Raw genomic sequence first — 14,489 nt, 5'->3', positions numbered from 1 at the left:
AACCCAGCACCCTTCACTCAGAGTCAAGCTGCCTTACCATCAGAACATGACTTTGGTCATGCTCAGAGATGAAATTTTTTTCTTATTCGTTTATTGAATTAGTTCTATGACTCAAACCCAATCCAATTGTGCTGCCCCCAGATCCAAACCCAACCCAAATCTAGTAGAGGGCGGGAGTAGGTTCTCCGCTGGCGGTGAGCCTCTCTGACGGCTAGCTCCAGTGAACCGCTCTAGCAGCCTAGCTGGTACGGGATGCGCTGGCGGGCAACTGCTATGGCGGTGTAGCAGGCTGCTCTGGTGGGCACCTACAGCAGAGTAGGTTCTCCGCTGGCGGCGTGCCTCTCGGGCATCTACGGCGAGCCTCTCCGGCAGACAGCTCTGGCGGGCACCTGCTGCAGCATAGCTACTTCGGTGTGCACTGGCGGTGTGCTAGGGTGGCTACTTCAGCTACTTAGAGGTATTGTCCCCTCCCATTGCTTGCAATTTGTAGAGCAGTAGATGTTTAGACAAGGATTGGTAGAGCACTTCATGGCTTTTGTTCAGCTACTGAGGCCTAATTTTTTTTGCATTCAGAAGATGGATAGAACATGGATTCATGCTACTCGGTTCAACGATGAGTTCACTGCAGGTGTTGATCAGTTTATGTCTCTTGTTTGAGATAGATTCAGTCTGAATGATGCTATACGTTGCCCATGTCACAATTGTTTGAATTAGTCTTCACGGAGTCTAAAAGATGTGCATGACCATGTTTATCTCCATGGATGGTTAGCTACATATACTCGGTGGGTACACCATGGAGAAGATTTTGATGTTGACATTGTGGAATTTGGAGAGGATGAAAATGTACCTGCCTATCTAGGTGATGTGGTAGATGTGGAGGAGCTCGACAATGAAGATGATCATGATTCGGTAGAGATGATTATAGACTTGTACACAGCTGTACAACAAGATGGAGAATAGCCTATGTTTGTGAAAGTTCTTGAAGATGCAAAACATGCTCTTTGCCTGGGTTCAGTTCAGTCTAGGTTCTCTTTTCTAGTAGGATTGCTACATATCAAGTCATACTACAGGGTCAGCAACACAGCATTCAGTGCATTTTTGAAGTTATTGTCAGGGTCATTCCCTAATTGTTGTCTTTCAAATTCATATGACAAAGCAAAGAAGTATCTCAAAGAGTTGGGCCTTGGATATGAGTTAATCGATGTCTGTGACAATAACTGTGTGTTGTTTCGCAAAGGACTTGAAAAACATGACATCTGCCCAAAATGCAAGGAATCTAGGTGGGTAGATGGAGATGCTGCCAAACGGATTCCTAAAAAGATTTTGAGATATTTTCCTCTTATACCAAGGCTAAAGAGGATGTTTGCAAACAAAGCAACATCGGAGGAGACCTGGTGGCACAAGGATAAAAGGGTTGCTGTGGAGAATGAAATGACCCATCCAGCTGATGGCTTAGCCTGGAAAGATTTTGATGCTATGTTTCCAAGCTTTGCTAGAGATGCCAGAAACCTAAGGCTTGGTTTAGCAATAGATGGGTTTAATCCATTTGGAAACATGAACACAACTTATAGCATGTGGCCTGTACTTGTAAAGGTATACAATCTACCTCCATGGTCATGCACCGCTGCATCCAACTACATAATGGCATTGCTCATCCCAGGACCAAAGTCTCCAGGCAAGGACTTTGACATATTCTTACAGCCTCTCATTAAGGAATTGTTAAAACTCTAGGAGGGAGTCAGTACATATGATGCATTCACTGGTGGGAAGTTTGACCTTCATGCTGTAGTACTATGGTGCATCCATGATTATCCAGCTTTGGGTGTATTGTTAGGGTGAATCACTAAAGGTTACTATGCATGTATCTATTGCAACAAAGATCCATTATCAAGGAGTCTTAGGAAGAAGATATGTTACATTGGACACCGTCGCTATCTTGATAAAACCCACAAGTGGAGAAGAAGCTTGGCCTTTGATGGACACCGAGAGAACTGAGGTGAGCCAGGAAAGTTGAGTATGCATGAAACATCGGAGTGTCTACAGAAATTAAAAGATGTTACTCCTGGTAAGGCTGATGGTACCAAGAAAAGGAAGCGAGGATAGAAGGACAAGGAGCCAAAATTGTTTAGCCAAAGGTCCGCTCTATGGGACCTTCCTTATTGGAAATACTTGAAGCTGCCACATAATCTTGATGTGATGCATATAGAGAAGAATATATGTGATGCCCTTCAAGGTATAATACTCTATCTTGAGAAGAATAAGGATACAATTAATGCGAGACTTGATTTGCAGGATATGGGCATACGTCCTGATTTGCATTTAGAAGAAGATGAAGACAATTCAGTTTCCATGCCAGTAGCATGGTATTCCATGGAAAAAGAAGAAAGGGGTGCATTTTGTGCATTTCTAAAAAGTATTCGGTTTCCATATGGATATGCTTCCAACCTGACAAGATGCATTAGTTCAGATGGTTCCAAGGTGCAGGGCCTCAAAACCCATGATTGCCACATCCTTCTTCAAAGAATTTTAGCTATTGGTCTCTGGGGACTAGTGCACAAGGACATATATGTAGTAGTTGCAGAGTTGGGTAAATTTTTCTAGGAGCTTTGCAGTAGGAAACTAAAGGTTGATAGATTGAAACGTCTAAAAGCAGAAATCCCTGTGATACTTTGCAAGTTAGAGAAAATATTTCCTCCTGCTTTTTTTGATGTGATGGTCCACTTAGCTGTCCACCTTCCTGATGAAGCACTCCTAAGAGGTCCTGTCCAATATGGATGGATGTACCCAATCGAACGACAAATGGGCACTTTGAAGGGGTATGTGAGGAACAGGGCTAGACCTGAAGGGTCCATCGCTGAGGCATACATAGCTAATGAGGCCTTGACCTTTTGTTCAAGTTACATAGAAGATGTTGTCACTAGATTTAATCGAGACGATGAAAAATGGCATCATGGAGCAACTGATGGTGACCTCCCTATATTCCAGCATGGTGTTAAACTCTTGGGGGCCAATAGGTAGACATATCTTGATGATAAAGAATTTCACAAGACTTGTTGGTATGTGCTAAACAATAGTGAGGAGGTAGAGCCATATTTGAGGTGAGTTTTGTTTCTAAATTATGTAAGTGTGCAGCAAACTGTGTGTGCACCTGGCAAAGAAAGTTTAGGAGTGCAACAAACTATTTCTCAAGACATATTGTAAACTGTGTGTGCAGCAAGTTTAGAGGAGAGTTAGACAAAGAAGGTGGCCATGATGTTGAGAAGAGGTTGGAAAAGGAATTCCCTGCTTGGTTTAGGAGTCATGTAAGTGGTTTAGATTTATTTTTGACTTGCTTGGTTTAAGATTCATATTGTAGCAAGATGCATATTAGATTCATACTTGATTTGACTTATTTTGCAGCAAGATTCATATTGTAGCAAGTTTCACTCAATTATGTGTGCTGGTAATCATAGTTGCTTTGACTTATTTTGTTGTCTTTTTAGATCAAGACTAAGTGGAAGGATAATCGAGAAGAAGTTAGTGAAGGGCTATATGCAATATCATGTCCTCCTGACCTAAGAGTGAACTTATGGGCATCATGCAGTGTCAATGGTGTTCGATACAACACTGTCGACTGTGAAAGACAAAGGCAGACACAAAACAATGGTGTGCTGGTGGATGGAACACATAATGGATTAGCGACAGAATTTTATGGTCAGCTCAGAGAGATAGTTGAGTTGAGCTACAACTCCAGCTTGGAATGCATTCGAACGGTCATACTTTTTCAGTGTGACTGGTTCAGTCAAGATGGCAAAGCTAGAACCATTAGAGATGATGGCCTTTTTAGATCCATCAATGTAGAGAGGCTTTGGTACAAGACAGACCCATTCATATTAGCAACTCAGTCAAAAAAGGTCTTCTATGTGCAGGACACACAATTTGGCGAAAATTGGTGTGTTGTCCAAAAATTTGAGCATAGGAGCATGTATGATGTTAATGAAGTAGAATTGAGCACTGTTCACCAAGATGAAAATGGTTCTAATAATGAGCTTGGGGTACAAGATGATGTTGATGATGGCTTGGATGAGCCTACACCAGTGCACCGACGTGTGGGTGGCCAAAAATCTACTGTTCCTGGTAACTTACAAGTTCTTATCAATAGAAGGGAAGAAGACATGGTTGAGGACAGTGACTTTGAAGGCTGTGAAGATGATACTATCTTTGAGTATTTTAGTGACAATGATAGGGATCCCATGGAATGTAATGATGATGATTAGATTAGCTGTCATTTGTAGCTGTCTAAATCTAGGATGTTGATTGAGCACAAACAATTGTAACTATGACTCTTTTTTAGTACTTGTCTTTTCTAGGATGTTGATTGAGCACAAACATTTGTACCTGTCTACTTCTGTATGTAGATGTATCTGACTTTTTCTAGGATGTTGATGTTTCCTATCAACGTCATTGTATTTTTCTAGGATCACAATTGCAATTCACTGTATTTTTCTGGGATCACAATTGCAATTCACTGTATCAGACAAGTCACAAACAATTGGAACAGGTAGATCTTTAGTTGGCAATTCACAAACAATTCTCACACAATTGATACCATGAAGTCATTGATACATTGATACTAGGAAGTCATTGATACATTAATACCAGGAACTCATTCATACACTTCTCAAAATCCAACTCAGTCAGACTAAGCTAATGGATACAGTTCTCCAAAGCTATGACATACAGTTCTAAGACTTAGCTAATACATAAAACTCATTCAAACTAATCTAATTCAAACATTGATACAACTCTTTCACAGCAGCTGAAGCATCATAGGCCTTGGCTGAGGACCTTTACTGCATGTGGCCACCAGGAGTGCCAAACAGACAACAAGTGCCACAGCAAGGACCTTCACAGAACAACAACAGACCTTGATAAGTGCCTTGGCCTCCTCCTTCTCCTTGACAAGTGCCTTGGCCTCCTCCTTCTCCTTGACAAGCTCCTCCTTCTCCTTCACCAGTACAACATACTTGGCATGTGCTTCATCCACCAAATATGCTAGTTCACTATTCTCCACTTCAAGAGATTTGTTCTTCTTACGAAGGGCCTTGACTGCATCTCGCAGATCAACAAGTATTTTGATTTGATGCTCAGTTGGCTTTGGATCTAGTCACTCCTAGAAATTACAACCACCATCCTTGCATCCACAAGAAAATTGCACTTTGTTAGACATACTCTATATAAATGAACTCATTGCAAATTGAACTCAATGTAAATTGAACCCACCTGATATTTGTAGCAGTAGTGATACCTCCTTCCTAGATTCGCATCACTCCATGATACCCACCTAGGTGTCCTCTCATCATAGAAGCAATTGACTGCTGGCGTGTACGAGTAGGGCAGATGGCGATATGGAATTGGGGAGGCATTTGGGGATGGCTCTCCATAGCGTGCAATGGAGTTTCGGGACGAGCTTGACCTAGAGTTGGTTGCCATGGCGCTCGAACCCTAACCGAGGTGGTTTGGAGCACGATGGCAGGGCTGAACGGTGGGTGGGAGCATAGCGGCGGGGCTGACCGTTGGGTGGGAGCATGGCGGTAGGGATGGATGGTGGTGTGGACCCGCGGCGGTAGGGGCTCGCCGATGGAGTGGATGCGCGTCGGTAGGGGCTCGCCGGTGGAGTGGACGCACGACGGTGGGTGCAGTAGATTTGGGGGATTTGGGTGGATTGTGTTCAATTTGGGGGATTTGGGCTACAACCATTGGGTGGCTGATGGGTAGGCCAACCTGATCAGCTCTTGAACTGGTTGGACTCGGTTCACCTCGGGTAAGAGGCTGACGGGTGGGCCCATGATGGTCAAATCATGGTCAAATCCACGATTTCAGTGTATTTTGATGCAGATTTGAACCTAATTTTTTATTGCAATGTTAAGTGCAACATTCAAGTAAAGTAATTGTACCTTGATCACTAAAGTTCAAAACGGTTCATATATATCAATGGATAAGATATGTGTGTTCATGCATAAGCTATGTGTGTTCATATATCAAGTGAAGTGTGTTCATATCAAGTGAAGTGTGTTCATTTAATCTTATGTGATCTTATGTAATGCCTACCTATTTATGTGTGTTTCTATATCAAATCATGTATACTATCTTAAGTAGTGCATAGTTTAAGTGCATATAGCTATGATAGGAGACATATAGATCTTATGTGTATAACCAAGCACACATACATGGATCGATGTATATGATCTTATGAAGTAAACAAATGCCACATACATGTGTGTTGTTAGAACATTGTTAAGTGTTTGAATTCATTAATGCACTCACTAAATAAGTAGTGTAGTGCACATAGTACTTGGATATATATCATCCTATAATGTATATAGTGCACACAAAATAAGACCTACATGTCTCTATAATTTTAGAGCCCACAGATTATCATCTTTCACATTTACTTTGAAAAATCAAAGAATGTTTTCATATATATTATATAATGACTATATAATTTGTAATTTTGATGTATCAAAGAAGGTTACAAAGACTAAAAAATATCATTTTGGATTACTATGGTACATAAAACATCATTATAAACATAAAAGTCTGAATCACAGGCAAATGGAAATTGATATCAATTTTAGAGAAACAAATATCATTTTTCAACACAAAAATAGTCCCCAAAAGCTAAAGAAAGAACCATTTTTTCCTGACAAAAAAAAAGAAAATTCTTTTCACTCCTCCCGCCTAAACGCCCCGGTGGTCGACGCGAATCCCCCGCCCAAACTTTGGTAGCTGAGAAAATCCCCTAACTGCCCTCAAGCACGTCGACTCTTGATTGACTACAGCAGGGGTAAAATAGTAAATATACAACAGGACTATATATCCGTGAATCCACTCCACTCGGTCTCATTTCACTCCTCCCGCATCCACTCCGCCTGCCGCCCGTCAAGATCCACTCCGCCGCCGCCCTAGTTTGCCTCCACCGCCGCCCTCCAAGATCCCCTACGCCGCTGCCCACCTAGAGCCCACCCACCTGCCACCCTCTTACCGCTCAGATCCGCCGCTAGCCCATTTCGCCCCGCCTAGATCCACCATAGAGACGTGACCTAGCGACCTGGAGATGGAGGAGCCACACGACTACATCGCCGGAGATCGTCCACCCCAGCAGGAGATACAACTCTCATCAACAATGCCTAAATGAACCGCAACACTCCTCTGCCCCCCGAGCCCAGGTTCTGCCGAATGCTTCCCCTTTTAGGTGTATGGTTTTGTTCACTAGGTAGGGTTTAGGTTTTACGGATTACTGTGTTCACTAGGCATGTGTTCACTAGGCAGGGTTTAGGTTTTATGGATGACGGGTAAGATGTTAGGGTTTATTGTTTAGGTTTTATGGTGTAGGGATCAATTGGACTAAAATTCATTTACAAATAAATAGGGTACTATGAAAGGCTGAGGGACTTGCAAGTCGCGGAGAACAAAAGGTTCATGGAATCCTTGCGTATTCGTACCTTGGCCGCTTCTATTAAATGAAAGCATGGCAAATGCAAGTTCTCAGAACCCGGACAGGCCAAGAAACAAGAATGGTCATGGGGAGGGGTCAGATTCATCGGAGTATCTTCCTAGAGCTGAGGGCAGGCCAGGAAGAGGAAGATGAAATAGTTGTGGTGGGGTTTTTTTTACATTACACTGTGCGATGTACATTTTAATGCAGGTTCTAATAATAGATTTGTTTACCCTTCTGTATTAGGAAACTGAGAAAAGCAACAAGCGGGGCACAAAGTGGAAGAAGAAGACCAAGATGCCTCCAGGTGGCACGAAAAGAGTCAGGGCAATTGGCGGCAGTGAGGCAACTCCTGGAGTTGCAACCAGGTCTAGAAAGAAGTACATCACCAACCACCCCACAGTTATGGCTGAGGGACAGTCAACTCCGCTACCAGAGAACAATGAGACAGCAACTGTGGGACAAGGGGAAGAAGAACATCCCCCAAGTCCTGTTCTGGACTTTTCTATATTTGATGACCCAAATAATACAAATGAAGATGAGGTCACAGAAGAGTTAGATGCTATTCCTCAAGGCAAGTAATAGACCATGCTTTCTCACATTCTTTGCTTTACTTGGATTACTCTGACACTAACAGCATCACTTTTGTAGCTCGACAACAGTGCTCCAAGAAAGCCAAGACCACCAACAAAAGGCAAATTGCTGGACAATATGACAAAATCTATGGGAAAGAGATTGCCAATTGAAATTGCTGCAGGGAAGAGAAGGCCAGAGAAGCCTGTACAAGCTGCTAAGCTAGCTTCAGAGGCTGGACTTATCACTAGGAAGAGCATGCCTATCCTAACTCACTAGAAACATTACAAGAAAGATGAAAGCCAACTGAAAGAATTCATGGGCCAGTTATCTGTAAGTAAATTGATACCTTCCATATCTATTTGGTACCTTCAATAAGTAACTATACCAAATGCTAAGAGCTAACTCCGCTGGGTGATTGACTTTTGCAGGTTAGGTTGGCAGTTGATGACAAGGATGAGCCAACAGTTCAAGCCTGCAGCAATATACTCCAAGGTGCTGTACGCCAGAGGAGATATTTGTTGAAGAACAAGTACTTCAATGGTATACCAGGCTAATGAAGTCCCCACTACTTCCCCTGTTCCTAGTATTTCTGACGACGAGTGGAAGGCACTCATGGCGATGTGGTCTACTCCAAAAGCAAAGGTATCATGATGTTGTAAAGAAAGTTTTATGTTCTCTCTATGTTGTCTTCCATTTACATATATGTCTTATAGGAAACTGCTCGGAAGAACAAGATAAACCGTGAGAAGGTTAGACACCATCAAGCGACGGGATCTCGAAGCTACATCTCACACTTGTACGCATTTGTAAGTGCTAAAACACTAGGACAATACATTGTATCTGATTTAAACATACATATCTATTTCCTATAAAGTTGTCTACAAACAAAAGCTAATTTTGCTGCATTTCCCGCTATAATTATGTAAAGAAGGAGAAAAACAAGGACAGAGAGGTGGATGCAGTTGAGATCTTCAAGGAATTGCATACCAGCAAGAAGAAGGGTATGACTGATGTGGTCAAAGAAACAGTTGTAAGTGCCTACATATCATTGCTTGTTGGGATTGAGTATATGTGTGAATTTATGCTAATTACAGTTGCTGGATGGGATTAGTACATGGAAAGTATGTTCATATGCTTAGATGTTGTGTGTCAATGGTTCTATCAGTTCTTTATGAAATGGAAGGTTGTTCTACATGCTTGCTGGAGGGGATGAGTACATAGAAAGTTGTTCATGTGTTTATGCCTATATATGGAATCATATGTTGTGTGCATTGTTCTGAAATGTTAAGTTGTGTTCCTATATGCTTGTGAGATGCTAAGTTGGGTTCCTACACCCTTGCTGGAAGGTTGTGCATGGTTGAGAAATGCTAAGTTGGGTTCCTACATGCTTTCTAGAAGGTAGTGCATGGTTTGTCTGTACATGACTGTGAAATGCTATGTTGATGTTCCTATATGCTTGCTGGGTGAGATTAGTACATAGAAAAGATGTTCCTATATGATTGCTGGTTGTTACTTTTCCTATATGCTAGCAGGATGGTCCTATCTGTGCTTAGGAAATAAATAGTTGTCCCTATATGCTTGCTGGATGGCATTATTACATGGATAGGATATTCATATCTTTGATGTTCATGTACTTTAAAATGTATGCAGCAATATGTTTTGTGATGGTTTTCATAACTTGGCTTGTGAAATAGATTCTGCATAATGAACTTACTAATGTTGCACCTGTTTGCTGTAGAGTACCATGGAAGATATGTTGGCCCAGCCTGCTCAAGACTTGGAGACACCAAGATCTAGTACTGAGATAGTTTCGAAGGTTCTCTCACAAACCAGTGCAGCTTGTACATTCCTCAAGAATGCTGGTATTGAAACACCAGTAAGCAAGTCTGCTGCATCAGCTGCAAGAGAGGCACAACTTCAGGGAACAGCTACAGGCGGAGAAGGAACGGGCTGATAATCTTGAAGAACAACTGGTCCATCTGAAGAAGAAAGCTGCTAGAAATAGAAGAATCCATGGCCAGGACCCAAGAAGTTGTGCTCAAGAACCAGCAAGAGCTGGAGGAGTTCAAGAAGAAACAAGAAGCTAATGATATGATCCTTCAGCGCATCTTGGGCCTCAACTCAGGTAATCGAGCTACTTAGCTTGTTCCTGTCCTGCCTAGGTTCCTCTGTAGTCCATGGTTGTGCTGGGCCATGTCGCTACTGCTGGTACTCGTGTCGCTACTGCTGGTACTCATAATAAGTTGCTGAACTTGGTCTGTCAGTTGTCGCTTGTGAACTTATTCTGTGATTGCCTGGTCTGTGGAACTTGTTTGTGAACTTGTGGTTCAAGTGATGTGAACCTATGGAACTTGTGGTTCCCCTGTGTTTGTGGTTCCCCTGTGTTTGGGAACTTTGGTTGTGAGAACATTTAAACATGTGATGTATAAACTGTGTATGATGTATGAATTGTTGTATGTGGTAAATTATGTTCTGTTTCTGGAATGAGTGATCAGGCACGGCTGCAGCCTATATTTTATCCAATCAAAGAATTTATGATGAAAAAACGTCATCGTTCACGCACTGCCACAGTCATCGCCAGCGTTAAGATAATGCCACAGTGTCAACCTCTCAGAAATACACGTGTCAACCTCTCAGAAATACACGTGTCAACCTCTCAGAAATACACGTGTCGACCTCACAGAACATACACGTGTCGACCTCATATTGAAACACGTGTCAACCTTATTTTAGGACACATGCCGTACTCATAGTCACACACGTGTAAACCTTAGCTTAAGACACAGTGTCGTCCTGAGCGAATGAAACGCGTCAACATTACCGTCATACACGTGTCCACTACAACGCCTGCTGAAATAGTTCAGTGACGGTGCCCAAATCAGTCACGGATGTAAACTTATCTGTGATGAAACACGACAAATCATCATAGTGCAACATTTGTGACAGCTACAAAGATGACGAACTAGAATTTCGTCATAACTTCGTCACAGATATCTTTCCATGATGCTTTTAGCGTTTACTATGACATTATTAGATCGTCTCAGATGTGCACTTTTTTAGTAGTGTGCGCCCATACCCAAGTATGTGCTTGGGATAATAAGTCTGTGACTTGCCTAGCATCTAATGCAATGATCGGACCTTAACCGACATAGATAGGGAAAAAGTGTAACCAAGCTATGCCCTGTTGGCCACAGGACACAACCTTCTACACCCACCAGTTCCCAAACCATATCTCTGCCCGGTCACCATTTTTCCTTTCCACCATTTTATCATGAGTGGTCATAATTATCACCTATTGTGAGTAATGGCAGGTTACTCACGCCACCGAAATCCTGAGCATAGCAGCTACTCGACCTATACTAGTAGGACTCATAGGTAGATATATTTATGCATGTAGTTTACATAAAATTCCTGTAACATAAATGCACATCATATATATATTCAGTGATCATTAAAAATATGGGTTATGCACCGGGGCTTGCCTTGGGCAGGCGGTGGGTCAACAAAGTCAGCACCAAAAGGTTTTGGGGCTCCCTCCTGCATGATGATCTCCTCCTCATACTCCTCAATGACCTCATCATAGTCTTGTCCGTCCATAGGTATGAACTCTACCAACTCGTGATCTACATGCATGAAATGATGATGCAACACTTAGTAATACGGCAACAACAACTCTTAAAATAAAAATACATTTGTCAAGCTACCAAACAAGCTTGTCAGTGCTAAGTTACCTACTGTCACCACTAACAAGTATGAAGCATAACATATATTATCTCAGCACTAAAGGTATTCTTACTCTTAATACCGATTTACTCTATATATGATTAAACAGGGAGTACTAGCTACTCTATTTATCCTCCTACTCTAGTGCTACACAAATTATAGTGAGCGCACAATAATCTAATGAGACTACCGTCAAAATTTCAAGGCTAAAGCTATCACCGACTTGCCACAAAAATTCCTACAAATATTGGGCCACATAATACTAAGCTTTCTAAATTGAATTTATGACTCTATCATTATCATAGTTAACTATAAACTAACTACACCAACAGATAGATGGTATTTTTGTGAACCTAACAAACTTTGTTTCACTATTTTTGGATACCTACAACATTTACTATCATTTTTCAAAGTTCAGCTCAAAACTAAATTGAATAAACACTTATTAATTCACTGGAAAATAAAAACCCGAATTCCTCAGCGCGGCCCACGAGCGAGCGGCTTGGCCCACTCCAGTGCTCCACGCACGCGCATGTGCAGCACACTAGCGCAGCCCACGCGGCTTGGCCCACGCACGACAGTGGCCTAGCATGGGTTGGCCCACGCGCACGCCGGTGATTATGCAAAAGAGCCCCCAAATTTCAACTGAATGAACCTATAGTCCTTTCTACTATTTCACTCTCTCACTGACGCTTGCACTTAACCCCCCGGTTCACTATGAATTCTTATTTCAAGGTCCCTAGCTAAAACTTAACAGAGGTCGTGGCATCTCCGGCCAATCACCGGTGAGCTCAGACCCCTTCGGCAGCAATACTCACCACCGCGACATTCCTCAACACAAGCGCATTCAATAGAGGTAATAAACACCACAAGTGGTGCCGCACAGAGGTGTGGCCATGCACCACAGTGGGGTTTGCCTATGGTGACAACAACGCCAATGAATTAACCTAGCCTAATGCCTCTACCGCTACCCTAGGAGCGAAGGTGCCTCACCAGATACGTGAAGGATGGCCTGGATGAAGTCACGGGACTCAACAGGGTGGTTGGTCACGAGCGCAAGGTCATTCTGGTTCACGGCAAGCGCAGCGATGGTATCCCTGGTGACCTGCTTGTCGGTGCGGGACCCATGGGATACCCCGCAAGGAAGGGAGAATATCTAGTCTAACTAGGATTCTTCCCCTATAATCTTAGTAGAAGTATTATTCTATAATCCTACTAGGAACTCTCATTGTAAACTGACTAGGATTCTGACCTCCTGACTATATAAAGGAGGGTAGGGTTCCTAGGGAGGGCGACTTGTACAACACAACACTTTACAATCATTCCAACGTAAAGGCTAACGCCGACTGGACGTAGGGCTATTACTCGATCAAAGATCGAGGGTCCGAACTAGGATAAATCTACTGTCTCTCGCATTAACAATCGAGTTCTGCATACGCTGAAGCCTAAACATACTGCCCCGGGTACCCCCGTGGCAGGCTATCGGTGGTCAAACATCGACAGCTAGCGCGCCAAGTAGGGGCTTTCGGCGAATTTGCACCTGAGAGCTTGACGGACCTCATCAACATGATCTTCTCGACGGGATCAACCTTCATCTTTGGTTCATGGATCTACGAAGCAGGTGACAATGGCAAGCTCTAAGGCCGTCTCCTTGAAGATTCGGATCATCATCAAGACCTTTCCATTTTGGCGATAATGATAGATCAACTTGCTGGAAGATTCGCACAGCTCACGATGTCTGATCCAACTCAGATTTCGTGGCTTCACGCATCCGATTCAAACTCAGGCTCTGCTTCCGAGACGGAGTCCTATCCGAGTTCTTTTAGAAAACCGAGTTCTTTTCCAATAAGGCTTCGAAACACGACATCAACCTATCAAGAATACAACTCGGAGTACACTCAGAGCACTCTAAAGAAGACAGGTCCTTTTCCGTTCGGTCTCGGCAACATGGCAACGTCTTATCGGGCACAACTCGAAAGATCTCTTAATCCAGTGCTTGGAATACCACTGATAGGAGCTTAGAAAGGTCTCGTACTAACCATAACATCTCAAGACTGCATCATCCACTGGCCAGGTTCTATTCCTGAGGATAGCAGTACCCGCCTAGTTGACACAACAATGACAATAGCTCTACCCTACCAAGAAGGAGACTTGATCTATGACCCTAAAGCCTCTACTAAAGTTATCAACAACTCTGACAGTATGGAAACCAACGCTGATGACAGAACAACTCACGCTCGAGAAGTATTCATGATTTGCCGTCCTCGATCACCATTGGTCCCCCCTGAAGCACCTGACATCAAGTCTTCAGATGAATCCGAATCCAACATATCACCATTTACCCAGGGGCACGATGGTGAGACTAAGAGTCAGAGGCAAGCCAGAGAGAGAGAACAAATTAAAACAAGGATGTCAACACCATGCTAAGCAGCGCAAGGAAGCTTGGATCAAATATGAGTCAGACTTAGCTGAGTACAATAGAAGAAAATCAGAGCAAGAGGTCGAAGAAGGACGAGCAGCGAATACACCCTACGATAAGATCCGAGAAGCACTAGAAGAACTCAGGGCGACTTCACATCCCAATGAAAAACAAGAACCGCTCTGGGACTTCCTCCGATCAACAATCCTAAGGATGCACGATGGAAAGGCCCGCTCAAGACTACCTAATAGGTCAACATCTCATGAGCAGGAAGATCAAAATCAAAGGAAGTCC

General features: G+C 43.0%; 1 protein-coding gene across 1 annotated transcript; it reads left to right on the top strand.

Annotated features, from left to right (window-relative positions):
- The first annotated feature begins 963 nt into the window (after positions 1–963).
- On the top strand, positions 964–4,256 carry LOC136524357 (uncharacterized). Its single transcript, XM_066517763.1, has 5 exons — positions 964–1,593; positions 2,293–2,587; positions 2,726–2,816; positions 3,215–3,302; positions 3,483–4,256. Exons 1-5 carry the CDS (start codon positions 964–966, stop codon positions 4,254–4,256), a joined length of 1,878 nt encoding a protein of 625 aa, XP_066373860.1.
- Positions 4,257–14,489: the final 10,233 nt, after the last annotated feature.

Source organism: Miscanthus floridulus, chromosome 18 (genome assembly GCF_019320115.1).
Source record: "Miscanthus floridulus cultivar M001 chromosome 18, ASM1932011v1, whole genome shotgun sequence".
Taxonomy (NCBI): Eukaryota; Viridiplantae; Streptophyta; class Magnoliopsida; order Poales; family Poaceae; genus Miscanthus; species Miscanthus floridulus.
The sequence above is the reverse complement of the archived record's forward strand: the minus strand, read 5'-3'. Positions and strand labels throughout refer to the sequence as shown.